This window comes from Hylaeus anthracinus, unplaced genomic scaffold, assembly GCF_026225885.1.
Source record: "Hylaeus anthracinus isolate JK02 unplaced genomic scaffold, UHH_iyHylAnth1.0_haploid 4, whole genome shotgun sequence".
Taxonomy (NCBI): domain Eukaryota; kingdom Metazoa; phylum Arthropoda; class Insecta; order Hymenoptera; family Colletidae; genus Hylaeus; species Hylaeus anthracinus.
Genome location: NW_026535289.1, coordinates 12,626,781 through 12,645,533, shown reverse-complemented (window position 1 = coordinate 12,645,533; position 18,753 = coordinate 12,626,781). Strand labels below are relative to the sequence as shown.

The window sequence follows — 18,753 nt, the reverse complement described above, 5'->3', positions numbered from 1 at the left end:
ACACGAACTTTCGAGAAAATAAAATTCATCAAGTTCGTCCATCTTTGCCGGGCGGCAGAAACTGACTAAAAGTATAGACGCAGGTCGCACGATAAAATCAAACTTGTTTGAATCCTCAACTAGTTCTGACGCCGCCGTGAATGTTCTGGCATGTTTATCGTTGTTAGCGTAAACACTCTTATTAAAAAAAAAAGGCGTTTGTTTGTTCAGGCGAATTCGTCAGAACTCGTCCAAGCGCATTTTCGTCCGAATTCGCATTTATAGTAACCGTATAATCAACCAGTTTAATCGATCGTCGAAAAGGACTAGATAAAGAAGAAAGGAAAATCGGAAAAAGCTCATGGTTCGAATGGTTCGGCCTGATGGATTCCATGCTCGGTATTCCATGGAATAGATCGTCGTGTACCGAAAGGTCGAACCGCATCGTTTCGTTTTCCCGCGCGCTTCGACTCGCTCTTACCGAAATATAAATTAGCGAGATAGGCCGTGACCGTTCCGACGGCGTGTAATAACTTTCGAGCGAGAACTTTGCCGGATAGCCGGCTCTGCACTTTGCGTAACGTGCATTCATCGATCGGCTGTTGCAACGCGAGCTATCGAACAATCTCTAATCCGAATCACGGTTTCCACGAAAATGGCATCGATCCCGCTGAAAGCGGAGCCGATACTGGAAAAGATCGGCGGGGTCGCGACGCTCGCGAACGCTCGCGGATCCTCGCGCCGCGTCGGCTCGGTACCCGACGCGGATTTTCGTCTCTCGACCGCGAGAGCGCCTTTGTTCCATAAGTTACGAGCGCGCTCGGCTTGATTGCGAGTTAGAAAGTCGACGACAGTAACGAAGAGTTCTCGCGGCGGCCGATGGGAACCGGACGACTCGAAACGTTCGGAATTTCGTGCTGTATTTGCTCGTTATTTATTTGATAGAAGCTATCGTTTTAAAGAGACCGTTGGGAAATTTTCAAAGTAGACCAAAGAAGAATATAGCTGTAGGCTTAGACTGACCCTCGAGTCGCAACCCGTTCGGTTCGCGCGTTAACATAATAATCGACACCCTCGTATCTCGAGGCGTACAGTTCCATGAGCGATGGCGTTACCATCTCTAGAACCCGTAAGACTAGTTTATAATCGTGCTCGACTCGGGACATTGGGTGGCCCCGTTTATACGTCGCGTGACATAATACGCTAACAACGAATTAAAGTAAGCGATAGGTCTAACGATCTCGTCGCCGGTTAAACCGACAACAGCGAGCGATTATTAAAAAAAAACAATTGCAAAGTAATCGGTACCTTGCTCCGAATCGGAATACCTCCGTTCGTGGTTCGCTAGAGCGAGATACAGGATGCAAGAGTTGCAGGAATCGAACGGGGATCGGTAGTGGAGCGGTATGGTATCGCGAGAGCCCTCGTGCTCTCTCCGGCTGGCGTTGCAGCCCGCGCTGCGCAGATACCAATCTTGTTTCTTGACCTATATCCGCCTTTGCATCCTTGCGCAATAGACTCGAAAGGCGTCTTCGAAAATCACCGCGAGAGTACGCGACACCCGGCCTCGCCGTGCATCTCCCCCGTTTTCGAACCGTCGCTTTACGCTCGCTCTCCTCGTGCCCTTTCCATTCCGTTCTCCAATTTTTCTTCTCCGCTTCTTCGAATCGGGGCTCGATAATTTCGACAATTTCGACTAGAATCGACGAGACCTTCGCGGCAAAGCGTTCTCTTTCCATTTCCAATATAACGATTCCAAAATAAATTCAAAATTTGTCCGGAGCTGACAGCGCGCCGCAATTCGATTCCCGAAGAATACCTGCACGGCGAATCGCTGGTAAATCGTTAAAAATAGCTTCTTCTACGGAAAAGATGAGCAGATATATATCGGGTGTCTGTTCGATCGAAAATGCACGTTCGACTTTCTTGGCGCGGTCGCGCGCGAGGGCGACACGCGTTACAAGAACTTCGGTACTTTGGCTCTCCGAAGAAAAGGATTTACATGCGTTTCACGGTCTCCGGCATTGCTGACACGATTGCCACGCAGCCGAGGGACACGTAGAATGCGTGTCGGTACGCATCTTAAAAGTCAGTCGCTGCTCACCGGTCTTCCTGCACGCCGCGCTACGCTTACCCGAAGGCTAAAGACCTTCTTCGGAACTCTTCTTCGACCGAGAACGCCTAGCTCGAATCGCTCGCGCGATACGTGCTTCCTTCGTTCCTCAAACTCCTCGAAAACGATCGAATTTCGATATTTTTCCGACCCTAAACGAGACCAATTTCACTCGATTCAAAAATAACATTCACAATGATATTTGGACTCGGTTCATACAGCGACTTCAATTGACACTACTAAACAGGTTGCATAAGCTTTTTATAGGTAATCCCGCGATTCATCTGCGTTAACTTCGTTTTGATTGTTTGTTAATATTTATATATTAGAGGGACCAGAGAGTAATATCGTTTCTTCTACGTTAATTTCAAACAAATGAATTTATAATATGTTTTTATTTTTAATCAATCACGTAATTGTCCTCGTTATCAACAACCTTCTGCCATCTATTGTGCAAATTTTCAATACCTGTTTGATCAAAATTGATTGGTACACGGCGAGCTGGTAAATAATAAACAAGTATTTGCATTCGCAGAAACGACATTACTTTCCGGTCCCCCTAATATATTTGTTCATTTGTCAACTAATAACCCCCTAATATCTTTGTTTACTATTTGTTTTTAATGTGTCAATATTATAATGAGTCACGCTCGTATATATCGAAGTGAATAAATAAATAAATAAAATTAATAATTAATCATCGCGTGCCAAAACTTCGATTCGACGAATCGTATAAATAAAGTTACGATCTACGTCTACGCCGAGGATGACGTATCGCGTTCTCTTTGTGCAGATCGATCGGGCAAAAATGCGACCGCAAGTATTGCGTGCAATTGTCAGAAGCAGCGAAGCACACGATGCACGAGAAGGAGTTAAAAGTTTCACACGATCCCGAAGGTACCGTTTCCGATACGATACACTTGTATTGACAATGACGTACAATTACAGGCGCACGCCGCTAAGTATCGTTTATACGTCATATTTCGTAACGGTCTCGGGTCGATCGGTTACTACCGACGCGATGCGAGCCGCGATGCGTGCACACGACGCGGTAGATATAAATTTCCCTGATCTTCGGTACCGTAGGTCAACGTTCAGAGAGAATTCCAGCGGGACTCATCATCGTCTCTCCCTCTCTACCTCTTCAGACCGCGCGAGCATTCGCGACTGCAATCGCCATGCGTCGGCGCGATCCTAGTCTCGGTTCCGCGACTTCGCGATACTTTCGGATTTGAAATTTTCTTTTCTTAAGATAAGCATTGGCTTTGCAATCTGGATAGTTTTTACAGATTTCGAAGAGACTCGTCTAGACTATTGTTATGGTTTTGGTATTTAAGAGTCAAGTTAGATCCTTTGAACTTGTATTTTATTAATACAGACTTGTAAAATCAATCATACGCTCTTTCACTCTCTCTCTCTCTCTCTCTCTCTCTGCTTGTTAACATTCGCTCACAGCCACGTGTATATTCGTACTGAGCTAACCGTTCGTTAGGGACTGTTTTTGGATCTAACGGCTCGCGGTAAGGTCATACTCGTGTATGGTACACGACACACGTTCCACATACAAAAGAAGAAGGCGCAACACTCTCAACATCTATAATTGCCGATAAGAATTTCCAAAATTAAAGGACACCGTCACGAGCAGGACGACTCAGTTTTTCGGGCTCGTTTCTTCTGTTTTTTTCAGGTCGTAGCGATTCTCGGTTCTACCAAAAGCGATACGATCGCAAAAACGAAGCTACGTGAAACGTCCGGAGGGCCGTCAGTCTTTACGTAACGACCGACTCGAGAAAGTAGCCCAAAGTCTGCTCGCTATAAATCACTCGTTGAACAACAACGCCGATACGCCCCGATCGGATCTTTAAACTTTGATTCGTGGGAATGAAACGTAAACAAGGCGACATTCCCGGATTGGACGTAACTCGGGATTTTCGAATCTGCGAGCGATCGAATAGAGCCGCGTGCGTAGATCAATCGTGGAAGTCCTCCCCCTCGACGATGGCCGACTCGTTAAGCGATCGATCGTGAGTTCCTTTGTAATTTTGACTCGAAGGTCGATTGATGCGAGAAAATGGGATTAAATACTTCTCGATATTATGCTAGGCTCTATGTTATCGATAATGCTGTGCTCGCGAGCATTCAACTCTCCGGCGTATAAGATCTTGGCATTACTTTCTCTCCTGCATTGTCCTTTGTGGAGGATTCCTGAAGAATTAAATCCACCTACCGGGGAGCCTCGAGTTTCGTAACGAAATCACCTATCGACTTGATCCTCGATTTCGTATAATTTTCCTTTACTTTAAATTCTTTCGAACGATGTCTGAAACCTTCGGAATACTGGCTATCGCCCAAACACGTGTCGTATATACTTTGTTTACAGCCAAACAGCCTAGGGCTACACGTGACTTGGTACTCGCGGTCAAAATGCTACAGGCTGTTTGGATCGTGGTTCGATCGCGAGGATCGGCTCTTGGAAAGGCATGACGGGACGACGACAACCGGGACGATTACAATGTCCACGGCGGGACGGTGGTCGACGTAATTAGAACGAACGTCGTGCAACGGACGAAGAGAAGAACGTCGGTAGGTCCACGGGGCGATCGACCATCCGGAGGCTCGTTTCCGTGTTCCGCGGCGAGCTAGGTAGGCAGATAGGGCATGGCACGGCAGGGTAGGGCAGGCCAGGCCATCTCGAGGAGAGAAGGGGAGAAGATACGCTAAGGAAGGCGAGCCAAGGCAAGGAAAAGAGAGTCGGAGAGTCGACTCGAGAAGGAACGACGGAAAGGAGGAAAGAAGGGACCTCCGAGGCCCGGGGCGCCGCAAGCATAACGGTACCTCGCAGAAGAGCGCAAGAGAAACGGATAACCAACTAGCCTCCGCCCAACCGAAAACGATTCGCATCTCCTCCGTCTATTTTATTCTCTTTCTCCGCATCTCGACAACCCTCTCTCCCGCTAACATCAATTAACCGTCCGCGATGTTACGCGATGTCTGCTGCTCGACTTCCTGGACGTCGCGTATCGAGTCGGGTCAACGAAATCTATCATCGGACGATCGCGAGACGATCTTGTCCGCGACGTTCCGAGGAAGCGCCTCACGGAAAACGGAAAACGAGATTCCGATCGAGGACCGAACGCGAAGCGCAGCGAACTATGCGCAGGTGTTCGTGGCTTTCAGACGTCCGAAGGACCAAGAGGTCAACTTTTCGCAGTCAACGAGGTGCCAAGAGACACGCTCGAGAATCGAAGCATTAAAATCCATCTCATTGGTATGAAAAGCGCAAAGTCGCTTCACAGTTATTACAGCAGATACACCGATGCTTTACAATCCGTCCTCGGTGTTAGCTCGTAATGCTAATGTGTTGTACAGCCGAGACTTCCGTGCTGGCTACAAAGCGCTTCTTCGCGTACATTAAGTATGCGATGCCACGAGGTTGCCTCCTATGAGGTCTTCGAAGCCTCGCGCTTACATGCGACACCTTTATTTCTCCCCCTCTCCCTCCCGCGCCGCCCGTTGCCTCATTTTTACGACTCGACACCTCCGTTTCTTCCCCCTCCTTTCAATACGTTTGTTTACAATCAATTATTCCTCGATAACGATCGCGACCTTGTCTCGTCAATGTCTGATTGACGTCGCGAAAATGGAAAAGAAATTCAACGAACGACGAAATTAATTCCTGAGAGAGACGATGGCCCAAAGGAGCGTTTAATCAGGCACGGGAAATTGAAGGCGATTGTACGTCGCGCGATCATTAGTTCAGATGCGCAAAGTAACGAAAGTAATTCGCGTTTAATTCATTGTTCCCAGACGAGTTTGTAATTTATGACCGGTTTTCACAGTGTATTAAGGTATTCGCAGATTATACCTACACCTGGACGCACAGATGGAGGTCAGTACACAATAAACCAGCCCGAGTAATTTCCTGCCCGAGCGACAGAGTCTCATTAGTCGGAAAGCATTGTCGGTTCTTTTTACGTTGCTCTTTTTCAAACTCTCTACCCTACGTACCACCTCTACCTTTTCGTCCCCTCCTCGCTGACCGAGTTCCCATCGGACAACCGAGTGAACCAAATTATTTAAATGATCAAAATGTATTCGTCACCATAGCTGAGATATCTCGTTGGAACGTCCCATTCTCTACGCAATTTTTCGTATATTCTTGTTAATTTCGCAAATTATATAAAGTAGTAACTGTTGTTTGGATATACTATGTCTATTCTAGAGATTTCTAAGGATATGTAGAATAGTATTGATTACAAGAAAAGAATTTAAGAAACCACAATTTCACATAAAAGTATTATATATATATATAAGTAAATTTCACACACCGTAGGTAAAATAAAGATAGTAGAGTAAAACAAAGAGCGCGAACGGTTTGCAACGCTAATTTCAAATCGGTTGCGCCCGTGTACGTTCGGCCTAAAGCACCTAAACGAAAATTGCTGTTGGATCGACACGCTCTTACCTGCGGTTCGCGTTAATCGCCAACGAAAGGATAATCATATTTTCCAATTTGCATCGATGAGCATCGACGAACGACGGGCAGGAATCGCTTCGCGCAGCTTCTAAAGTCTGAATGGCAAGAGCGCGTATGTCGAACGAGTAACGGTGTCCGGAGTTTATATTCCTTTTCCACGTGGTCGACGGCGGCCGGCAACTGCAGAGCGTCTTTATCCTCTCGTAACTTCTCTCCGAAGAAAACTAGCCGATTCGCCGCGTTTAATATCGCTCCCAGCGAGGCGAGTACGCTCCGAGCAGCCAGCCTGCCAGCGTCTACCCGATCGACCTTTTGGCCCCACGGTCCTCTCGACTGGAACGCGTTTCCTACGCGGAAATCGCCGCCGCCTTCCTCCGGCCTTCCTATCGATCGACCTGCCGCGATTTAAGAAATCCATATGCGAACTTGGCTCGCGTCTACCCCGGTAAAGGGGTACACCTTTTCCAAAAATCGCCGCTTCGACGAACCTTCGAGCCACAGCTGTGGCCAGATTTAAAGAGACCGGTAGACACGAATTAAAAATCGAGAGATTCAAGTCGGATCTCCTCCGTTGCTCTAAGGCCGTTCGCACACGGGCGCGACTGATCAGTTTCAAACATGAAGACTGCATAAGGAGATGACGTGAAGACTCCCTGAGAAAGTTTCTAGAAAACTGTTATCAAAATTCCGTGCTTGAAGTTATGAATATTTCGTTCGCTCGCGGCGCAAGTGCGCACAGACTACGATATATATATGTCATATGTGTACGTAATGATATATATATATATCGTATATATCGTAGTCGGTGCTTACTTACTTTGAGTGATAGAAATATTCATAACTTCAAGCTCGGGATTTTGATAACACTTCTACACTACACAGTTAGGACTCCTTACACAGTCTTCATGGTTTCAAACAAACTCTGATACTAGTTGCATGCGACCGTGGATCTAGGTAAAACGAAGGCCGAACGCACACGGGCGCAACCGATTTGAAATTAGTGTTCCAACCGTTTGCGCTCTTTGTTTTACCTACTCCACCATCTTTGTTTTACCTAGATCCACGATCGCATGCGACTAGCTTCAGAGTGGTTTGGAACTGATCAGTTGCGCCCGTACGCGAACGGTCAAAGAGCGCAAACGGTTTGCAACACTAATTTCAAATCGATATTGCGCCCGTGTGCGTTGGTCCTAAACCATCGAAGCGTCTTTCTCCGACCGTGTCCAACTCGCTTCCTGGACGGCAGTACGAAACGAGTAAAAACGCGTACAAAGTGTCGGAACAGGAAGGCTCCAGTCCGGAGGAACTATAACACTCGCGAAACCATACAAAAAATCAATTTACGTTGAATCGCTGGTAACGCGCGTTAACCCCGATCACCGTGAAGATCGTTAATTCACGGATCGTTACTCGACGACTTTAAACTCGCGTAAATGCCGACAGGCGCGCGTACATGGAAGAATGTTGAATCGATGCCCCTCAGACGAGAGACTTTAACTTTATTTACTTATTTAGATAGTTAAAGATAGGCAACTATGTGAGCAAAATAAAGATTACTTTCTTACATTTAATCAAGCAGCCTCGTGCGCGACGGCGTTTAGAAAAATCGAATTTCCTTTTATTCGCGGTACATTACCGATTAAAAGGAGGATTGCGATTTATGAGACTCGTCGGAATTTAGCGTCCCCGTATAGAAAAAACTTGGTAAGAGTGAGGACGTTTACGAAAGTATTGGAACGATACGGTCCTAGGTAAAGACCTTGTGGAATACCAGAGAAGAACTCTTATCGGAGACGGGCAAGATTTTTAAATGCGAACGATTCGTGTAACATCTGTCAAATAACTTTCAAACCGCGATAGCGAGTCTCCTTTGCGTCCTATAGCATACGATTTAGATAACAAAATAGAATAATCCATCGTATCGAATGCTTCCCTGAAATCTGTAAAAATGGTCACCACTTGTAAATTAGAGGAAGAGTTGAATCAGAAAGATTTAAATCCAGAGATCTAATAGACGTAAAACCATTGGATCAAGTAAATGTTTCCCAAAGATCGCTAACAAGCCTCGAGTAATGAAATTTTGAAAAATATTGCACGCGACAGGAACGAGACACATCGTTTTACCTCGGTCGCGGTTAATCTCTGAAGTTAGAAGAATTACTATTTGAAACGGAACCTCTTACAGATAAAAAGCGATAAAAATCTCTAGTTTGCAATTGCAATTACTACAGAGAGAATGTCTTCGCGTCGATGCCGTCGTTATCTGTATCGTTGGACTCTTCAAGCTCGTTGTACATTGTAGCGTAAGTAGTGAGATTAGTTTTCTGATAACGATACTATCCATTTCCAAGATTACATGTCGCATGCCCGTCGTTGATCCGCGTTTAAACGCACTCCCGTTATAAATAGTTTCGCGCCATTGCAGCAAAGTATGTTTATTCGATGCGCGCACCGTTTAATTCGTCTCCCCAATTACGGGTAGCTTAACGTTCACCATTTTTCTCCCGGTTGTTCCCAAGCGTTACGGATATACCATTTACGCGCAAATATGCGCGCGTATATTCGAACGTAATCGTTGGGTGCGTTCGGGCTTTTCACGCTTCGCGACGCGCATCATATCTGTTTCCTGGGGATCGTGACCCGTGACTCCTAACCAAAACGATACGTAAACCGACATTTCCAAAACCTTTTTTTAGTCGTCGCACGTTAAGGGGGTCATCCCGTGTGACGGCTGTTTTTTTAAGGTTTCTTTTGGGAATTTGCGAAATGCAAAGCGAAATGAAGAAACACAGAGCTTTCGTAATTTTTACTGTATATTTATTCAGCCTTTAACTGAAACTTTGAATTTTTTTAAGCAAAAATATAATATGGATTACGAGATTCATCGCTCGTATAATCTTTAGACGAATGGCTATCGCCGAAACTAAGATTTTTAAAAAATCTTGAAAATTCGATGTTTTATATGCTTTTGATAAAAAAAGAAAAAGAGACGAAAGATTCCAAAGAAATTGCAACGAAAGAGCCAAGAAACGGTATCCAAAATTTTCCAATAAATGATCGATGTATCGACACGATCGACGACCGAAGTTCCGTCGCAGATTTCACGCGATTCGATCGATAGTCCGTCGATCGTTCGAAACGTGCGCGTCGCGCAAACGAGCAAAGCTAACGCGCACGGACCTAACCCATGCGCATCGTGCGAGCCGTGGTACGCGCGTTCGAATCTATTATGGCAATCCGTGAACAATAACTCTTCCTCCACTCTCGGCATTTAATGGCCGTCCATCTATTTAACGTGAAGGAAGAGGAAGTGGCTGATGGGTAGATAGGTCGAGCGTTTTGTAACTAATTTCGCGAGTAAATTGTCCGTAACATTGGTTCGGTGCAGTCCCACTAAACGTAACGACACCGAAACGGGGTTGACCGGGCAAACGCCCGAATCCCAGCGAAACGAGCATCGAGAAATTAGTCTCGCGATCGTTGTTCTATCTCGTCGAACTCGTCGAACTTTACAAAGAAGAGTACGTTTCTTTGGTTGCGCGCGTTCGTCGAGACACGATCGTGGAACAGGACCATGTGCGCGTCCAATGCGTGAAAAGCATGCAACGCGAATAACTGCACACCCACCCACCGATTCGCGATTCGTCGTGACTCACTGCGAGCTGCGCGACGCGAGGATCTGGATTCGCGAGTAATACACAGTCGGATCTTCGGTAAACGAATTTTCGTATCGTCTACCAATGAAATGGATGAAATTCTCTTTCTTACTTCCGTCGAAAGTCGGCGTTTTCCCGATGAAAGTTTCCCTCGTTCGCGATCGATCGGTGCTTAGAAAAAAGGAGCACCTTAGACACCGCGCGCGAGAAAATACGAGCGGGTAATAATCGAACGATCCGGTAACGTTAAACGCGTGAGAGAGTTTCCCTCCGAGCAAACAAGATCGTCATCGTATTTTAGCTCGACGAGTCGATCTCCGAGTCTAATGTTAATTGCGTTTGCTCTGCGTCCGAACGTCGAGCGAAATAATCGGTGGAACGGTAATCATACGCAGAACTGAAACGAAGGGCGGTGAACCGTGGAAATGGTTCGTCCGGTGGTCGTCGGGATGCCCTTTCTGCCTGGTCACGATAATCGTGGATTTCCGTCCGCTTATTATCTTACGCGCGTCACAATGCGTTTAGATTGCGTCCAGGTAACGGGTAATTAGTGATCTAGTACCATTCTCTGCGAAACGCGACCGATTGCGACTATCTCGTCGCAACACAGTGATCACTCCGCGTCATCGATGTCATAATCTTTGCGGTATCGTCGAATGCAGAATGACGATCGAGAAAAATATTTTCAATTCGTTTATCCGGAAACGTAAGGCCGATCGCACACGGCGCAACCGATTTGAAATTAATGTTGCGAACCGTTTGCGCTCTTTGTTTAAGCCCGATCGCACACGGCCGCAACCGATCGGTTTCAAACCACTCTGAAACTATGTAGTTGCATGCGACCGTGGATCTAGGTAAAACAAAGAGCGCAAACAGTTCGCAAAACTAATTTCGAATCGGTTGCGCCGTGTGCGATCGGCCTCACTCGATACTATTAATCTTTATTTTATGTGATTGCGAAAACTGGGAAGAACGATATTTATTTAATTATGGATGAAAGATATAAGCGAAGAAAAACTGGTGAAAATTAACTGGATATAAATAACAAAAACAGGGGAACGATAAGTTTTTTAAACAGAGCTCAGCCTTTTGTTTAATACACGGTGTGATATATCGGGCTGTCTGGAAAGTCCATGCCGATTTTTAGTTGACGGTACAAGTCTGAATATATCTGAATGGCTGAAAACAAATAACATATGTACATTCCTTAACAGGTGGAAAGATCGTGGAACGAAATGGTACATATATAATTCAATAAATATACATCAAAATTCAAATATGTCTTTGAACTTTTCTTTTAAAATAGCCGTGAACTTTCCGGACAACCCAATATTTGTACGTTAAGTAAATAATACTTAATAAGTCTAATATTATTCGGACGACACGCAAAAGTTGCGCCGTGTGCGATCGGCTTAACACTTTAACCCGAAAAAATTCCATATCGGAGCAAATAAAAGATAGCGTCGAACGGCGAAGGTAGCTCTCTTAGAGAACCAAAGAACTTCAGAACCGCGAGATCGGCGATCTCGGAAACGATCGCGAGTCGGACCCTCTTGTCTGTCCTCGTAGAATCTTAAGACGCTATCCGCGCAAGCTTCGCTTCCAAAAGTTGGTATCGGTAACGGTATCGAAAAACTGGTTTTCTATTACAACCGGCGATATCCATAGTCGTGATCACGGAAGAAGCGACGGGTGACTCGGGCTCGAATGTCGTCCCGCGAAAACCAACTCGAACGTCGTTCCATATCGATAAGATCGAGAAAAGAAAGAAGCTTTCGAATTTCAATTAGCCTCGCTAGGAGAAGAAGAGCGGTGAAAAATGAATCGCGCGACCACCAGTTACCGGCTTATTATATTTAGCCACGAAATCCGCGATAAATATTCATCTCGCGTCTCAATGTTACCCAAACGAGCTTTACGTGACGCTATCCGGCAAAAATCTTTAGCGATATTCGAGATTCGCCGTTCATTCTTATTCCACGACCGTTCAAACTTTTTCTGTTCCGAAGATCGTTGTCGCGTTAAAAGCGACGCATCGCGCATCCCCGAGAAAGTTCCGCGCATCGGAGACGAGAAACCGTGCAGCGACGACAACTAGCTCGAACGAGCTAGATCCCTAACCGTCGTCTTTCGAACGGACCTATTATTTCATGCGATCGATAAGTTTCTAAATCATCGTCGCGTATAGCACGCGCTCGTAACGTAACAACGAAGCGTTTCTAAATATAAACGGAGGGTACCGAAGATCCCTGCCTCGAGAAACGTCCAATTTGATAGAAAGTCACGCAGACGATATCCCACAGGAACGTGGGTAGAGCGAGGAAGCGGACACAGGGTCCGAGACAGCCAGGCGGATAGACAGCGGCGCACGCGTGCGCGTCGTCCAAGTTCCTCGATAAAGGTGGAAAGGCGTGCGACGCGTGTCCCAGACGGACGGCGTATCAAAGGATATTTGCCCTGTCAACAACGCGGCTTTATGTGGAAACGCCGCTGCGTCTAGAAGGGGAGAACAGCCGTTCGGACCAAGATAATAGTAATGAGCATTATTACTTTGCTCTATTATTTTACGATCTAACGCTTCCCAAGAATCGATACGCTATCTCGCAGTCGTAGTCCGCGTGACCGATCTGTAAACACGCGCGTACTCTTCCGAGGATCGTGGAACGTTCGTGGAAAGTCTCGACGGGGTATTCCGGTCTAGAACTTTACCATGTTTTTTTCAAATAGTTGCCACGATATTTCCACGTCATAATTGATCGAATCAATCGAGATTTGGAGCGCAGGTATCACGTTGTCCCAAAAGTTTCTTTCGTGACTGGCGTTCGCGTTATTTTACGTGGCAGTGTTTGCGTAAACAGACAACCTAATCTCTTAGATGTTAGCGTTACAACAGTGACGGAGTGAAACATAAAACATTGTGAATGTATCGGTTATTAATAAAACGAAAGAAACTTTTCGGACAACCTAATACAAACGGCGCAAGTGGTGAACTTTCTCGAGCCTGGAAAGGGTGCGCACTCGAACGGCTAAGGGTTAATCGTCGATTGGTCCAGGGCTACGCGATACATGTCGTTTTTACGAGAACAGCAGTTTCCTTTTCGCCGACAAACCATTACACTCGTCGCGGTCGCCGATACGATGATTCATCCGCGGTACGCGGTAAACGACAAAAGGCACTCGCGGTTTTGATATACCGTTTCACCGTTTCTCCTTAAAAACGTATCGCACACCGAGAGCTTAGCTTCGAATTAATTAGACCGTGAGCTAGATTACGCCGACCGTTCGATACGTGTACCGAGCGTGAAATAATAAATATTAAACACCTGTGCGGCGTTGGAAACGCGCGCGTGTCTTAAAAATGACCGAATCGAAGCTAGCTTCTGGTAAATAATTCATGAACTATGTCGCGCGAACAAGAAACACGAAGAGAAGAGAAGCAGATGTATTCGGAACTTTGCATCGACGAGCTAATATTATGAATAATGGACGGGATAAATTAGATTCCCAATAGTTTTTTTTTTTTTTTTTTTTTTTTTTTCTAGTCTTCGCGAACTGTTGTAAATGCGCGTGAAATCGGCGGCAACCGCGTAACCGCAATCTAACGGACGGTAATCCTTTTGTTTCGACGGGCAACGTTCGAATCGAGCGAGACGAAGACTAGATTAATAGCGGTTTCAACGGTGGAATCAATGTCACGGAATTTAAACGATATTCCGTGGATTCGTGAGACGATATCGAGTCAACCCACAGGGTACGGCGGTTTTTTTTGCAAGCGTTGTTTATAAATATGCTGGTATTCTCGCGATACGTACTTAAGGTCGACTCAGACTATACGTCACGTTTTAAATTAAAACACGCGTCTTAATGGAACTATTCGCACTTAACAGACACCGACCTGAACGTTCCGTCAACGGGAATAATGCGAATAGTTCCATTAAAACGCGTGTCTCAATGTCTTGTCGTGTCGGTGCCGGTACGTGTCGTATAGTCTGAATCGACCTTCACACGTTACACCCCCTCTTGCGGAATACGACTCTACCGTAACGTAATCGCGGAACGAATGATCCCTGAGTCTCCTCGGACGCTCTTCCTATCTTTAGCGGAATGAGTCAAGATACCTACGACTCGTTAAAAAGTATAAGCGAAAATGATGCTCACCTGCATCTGCAGCCAAGAGTAATCGATGTAGGTGGTGGTAGTGGCGGTGACAGCCCCGGCGACGCTGGACGCGGATGAGATCTGCTGCCAGTTGTCCTGGCCCGTGCAACCAAGTACCGGCAATCCGTCGGGCTGACCCCGATCCGGCACTATCTGATCGGCATACTGATAGGGTGGCTGAATCGTCGGCTGTCCGCCGGAAGGCAAACTTACTGGATGAGGGTGCTGGGCCCCCGAGCCGGCACTGGCGGGCAAGCAGCACACGCTCACGTCCATCCGTGGTGGCGGAGAGTCGTAGAAACGTTGCTGCTCCGGCTCTGGCTGCTCCCAAATCGACCTCCCAAGGGTTAACCCCCGCGGAACCATCCAATCTGCGACCGACACCCCCTTCGTGTACCTGTCACTCGAAATACGGGACGACCGATTTCGCCGATCGGCAACGCCGATGCACCCTTCCTCCCCCCTAGATTTTCTATTATCGACCTCTTCTCTCTTTTCGTCCTTTCTTTCTTTTCGCGTCGACCCCTCGAGGATCGGCACTTATCCTGTCTCAGACCGGACGTCTTTGACTACGTCGTCGCTGTAAGTCATTCGTCCGCGACAATTCTACGTAACCTTCTTCCTAAATCGAGGTCACGCAAACGAACTCTCGCTGAATCGTTGAAATTCGAAGATCGCGATCCCTGTACTCTCGTCACCGATTCTCGAATGCTACGACACGGGGATCGCTCTTTGGGTGTCCGTTCCGATTCCTCGATTCCGAAATCCTGAGGTGGGACGAAATAAATGCGCTCGTTCGCCGTTCTTCCTGGGGGATCATGCTCCGCGGCGGGTTTCGGTTCGTCGTCGTTATTTAGCGCGACGTGATACCGCGAGATTCTGTTCGGCCGATTCGAAGGGCAAACCAACAAAACGGACGACTTTTGCCGGCGACCAAGTCCGAGACCATCTTTCGCGATCTTCCACTCGTTTCGAAGAGAATGACACGCGCGTACACGGTTTCTTAGTACTCGTACGCGGATATCATCGCACCCTGCTTCTTTCTTCTTCTCTCAACTCGCACGAACGGAAGACGATGGCTGTATCTCTATTTTATTCGTGCACATCGAAGACAACCAGCCGTCGTTTCGCATGCTCCAACCGAATTCCATGTTCCCGGCGTAACTGATCCTTCTCGCGTAATTAAGAAACTCGCGGCTTCATTCCGGGTGCTTCTTATACTTCGCGGTAACCCTCGCGGCGCTTTGTCCTGTTCTCCAGGACCAGCTTGGTAGATCGATCCTCCTTGTTCGCGTTGATTCTCGTGCTTTTGGGAAACGTTCGAGCAGAAAGATGACGCGGTTGACCTGCCGCTGTCGATGCGACGCCAGGGTACAGCGGCAGGATTCGCTACGACAGCCAGACATGGAACGTTATCCGCGATCCGACGACTTCGCCGACGGCGAGCGTTCCGTATCGAATCCTCGGTGTTGCTCCGTCGTCGAGATCGCTCGCGATTCGAGGTTTCCGCTGTTCGAAGCTCTTCTATCCTTTCGTCAGCGACACTTGGACGTACGAGTATCCCAAGGAACACACGGCTAACCGAACAATGTACGACTTCGCACAACGTAAAAGTCGACGAACAAAGGACGATAAACAATTTATATTAACGTCTGGATCGTCGCACTTATAGTCTCGAAAATCACTGACCGCGCAACTCGCCGGGACGAAAAGACACGAAACGATCGAGAGACAGGTCGATCGCGGCGAATCGGCGACAACTCCGATACGGTCGCGCCTTATCGCGAGCACCGTCGACGCATGACAACCGGACACTCTTGGTCGCGATACGCGAAACGAGGAAGAGGAAGAGGTGGAGAACGCGGCGAGTTGGAAGAGGGAGGACAAAGAGCAGGGGGAGGAGACGGAGGTGGCGGTGGAGGTGGAGTCGAAGGAGGAGAGGAGTCGAGGCTCGGGCCGAACGATCTTCGAGAATCGGAGGGTGGCTTTGAAATCGAAACGATCTCGAGGGAAGCACAGCGAAGACGACGAATTAGAAACGCGCATGGATGCCGATCGTCGAGGACGAGGAACGTTTCTCGGTGGTGACGACGCGTCGTCGGTCTCTTTTCGTCGGGGCGACTGCGAGGACGAATGTGAAAGAGCAACAACGCGGGAAGAAGAGAACGCGCGAAATAGCGAAGAGCAGTAGGAGTCGCGGGGGAGGCGAATGGTATCGGGGGAGTAGATACGCTGGAAAGTACCGATGGAGAACCAGCAACGGCGGTGGTGGTGGCGATGGTGACGGTGGTGGTGGTAGCAGTAGCAATGGTGGTGGCGGCGACGACGACGGCGGCGACGAAGGTGACGGCAAGCGGTGGTGGTGGTTCGACGGACGGTGGCGGAGGTGGAGAAAAGGTGGTAGTAGTGGTAGAGGCAAGGGTGGCGAATGCAACTGGTGCTCGTGACGCGATTTGGTGCCCCCGGTATCGCGTACGCGCATGCGTGAACGCGTGTCGTCAAGGCAACGGTTCCGGAGTAACTGCCTGGTGAACGCAGCCCTCCACGGACCGTACTCTTTTCGCTCCCTCGCTCCTTCTGTCTCTGTTCCGCCACGCTCGCGTCTACTTCTGCCTTGTGCTTCTGGCTGGCTCACGCCCCGGGCGCGACCGATCCCAACCGATCCGAGCGGTCTAGGCGGCCATCAAGCACGCCCCCGTCTCGTCGCTCGCCCGTCTCTTTCACTCTCTACCCCTCTATCGCTCTCCCTGCTCCATCGCCATCTCCTCCTCCGCCTCCTTCTCTCTTCCTCCTTCTGCTCTTTGCGTTGCGACGCCCGTCTCCTATCTGGCTCCGTTCTCCACCTTCCCTCTCTCTCTCGCACACGCGCACACCCCCTCCGACTTCCAATCCTTTCCTCTTTTCATCTCATGCGCGATGTTTTCCTCTTCGTCCAACCATAACTCCCTCTCTTCCTCTTCTTCGCGTACGACTGTACCCGTCTTCCCTCTTCGATGCTTTCGATCGCTCTTCGTTCCTCTCCAAGGATCGCTCGTTCTCGATCTCAGTCTCCCTCCAGAGTACGATTATCGCCGAGAGCTATCCAGGGACTCCTACCACCGATGACTTTGGCACACTTCTCCTCGATCGTTGCTTCTTCTCTTCTTTTTTCCTTACCTCTCGACACGATGTCGGGACGTGTCGTGGCTCAACCCCCTAGTGTCTTCACTGGAATTCAACAAATGCCTCGGGGCAGGAAACGTCGCTTGTCTTTGATTTTCCGGCGATTCGAGCTCGTACGGAGCGCTAAATTCGTGGAGCACCGCGCGAGATCTCTAATCAGGACCAGTACAGGCATAGGATTAAAGGTAAAGGAATCTTCTCGGAAACTTCAGGGTATTCCGTGAAAATATCTGGAGGTTACCGATTACTTTGATATGTACCCTCTTTGACGCCATACAACTTTTGCTCGTAACATCTTTTCATATACAGTGGGCGTAGAATGTATTCGTACACCGATCAATTTCTCAAAAAGTTTCGTATGAAATTTTAGTTTATTAACTTCTTTCTTTATAATCAATGATTTTCTACATATTCTCGGAAATCTAGAATAGATATAGTCCAAACAACAATTATTAGTTTATATAGTTTGCGAAATTAACAAGAAAACAAATCGCTTTATCGCTTCGTACAAATTAGAAAGCATGAAATTTTCCGGTAAATAGGAAAATGGACAAAAATTTCATCCCGAATAACGTCAACATTTAGTTAATTTAAATTTCGTTACTCTGTATAAATAACTAAGTTTTTTGTACTTTGTCTATTCTAGAGATTTCCAAGAGTATGTAGAATATCATTGATAATAAAAATATCATTGATAATCAAAAATAAGTTAATAAATTACAATTTCATGTAGTTTTTTGGAAAATGATCGGCGCACGAATACTTTCTACACCAACTGTAACAATCAGTTTACGAGTAACTTGAGGTGATCGATTTCGCAAACAATTACCGAATCGCTTAGAGATGAAGCCAACGTCGACGTCGAATAGCGTCCTTTGCAATCTTCCCGCGCGAGTAAATGCAACCAAAACAAAAGGTCGTCGTCGGTCCTGCTGTCGACGGCCATCGAACCCGATTTCATGTTCGATCGAGCCTCCATGCCCGAAACGCGCGACGGAAAGATCATCCTGTTCTATCGAGTCCCGTTTCGCTTGCAACCGCGAGCTTCCGTCTCCGTCTCGTTCGCAACATTTTCTTCTCCCGATCTTCCTCTTGAACAACGGGAACGGCCATAGCTATTCCGCCAACGCTTGTCTGACGTCACCTTACTACGACTAACGTCTCGTCTCTCGTTCCGCTCGCAATCACCCGCGCGGAGGTGACTTTTT

At 47.4% G+C, this 18,753-nt stretch overlaps 2 protein-coding genes across 3 annotated transcripts in view; one reads left to right on the top strand and one right to left on the bottom strand.

Annotated features, from left to right (window-relative positions):
• LOC128894654 (Krueppel-like factor 8) overlaps positions 1 to 16,878 on the bottom strand; it is a 61,037-nt gene extending 44,159 nt beyond the window's left edge. For both annotated transcript variants that reach the window (XM_054156540.1, XM_054156541.1), the window contains exon 1: positions 14,384 to 16,878. In XM_054156540.1, the coding sequence (XP_054012515.1) occupies positions 14,384 to 14,749 (366 nt within the window). In that variant the 5' untranslated portion in view covers positions 14,750 to 16,878. The remainder of the gene's footprint in view (positions 1 to 14,383) is intronic.
• LOC128894841 (uncharacterized) lies at positions 16,432 to 16,830 on the top strand. The gene has a single exon (XM_054156852.1). The coding sequence runs from the start codon at positions 16,432 to 16,434 to the stop codon at positions 16,828 to 16,830; it is 399 nt and encodes a 132-aa protein (XP_054012827.1).
• Positions 16,879 to 18,753: the final 1,875 nt, after the last annotated feature.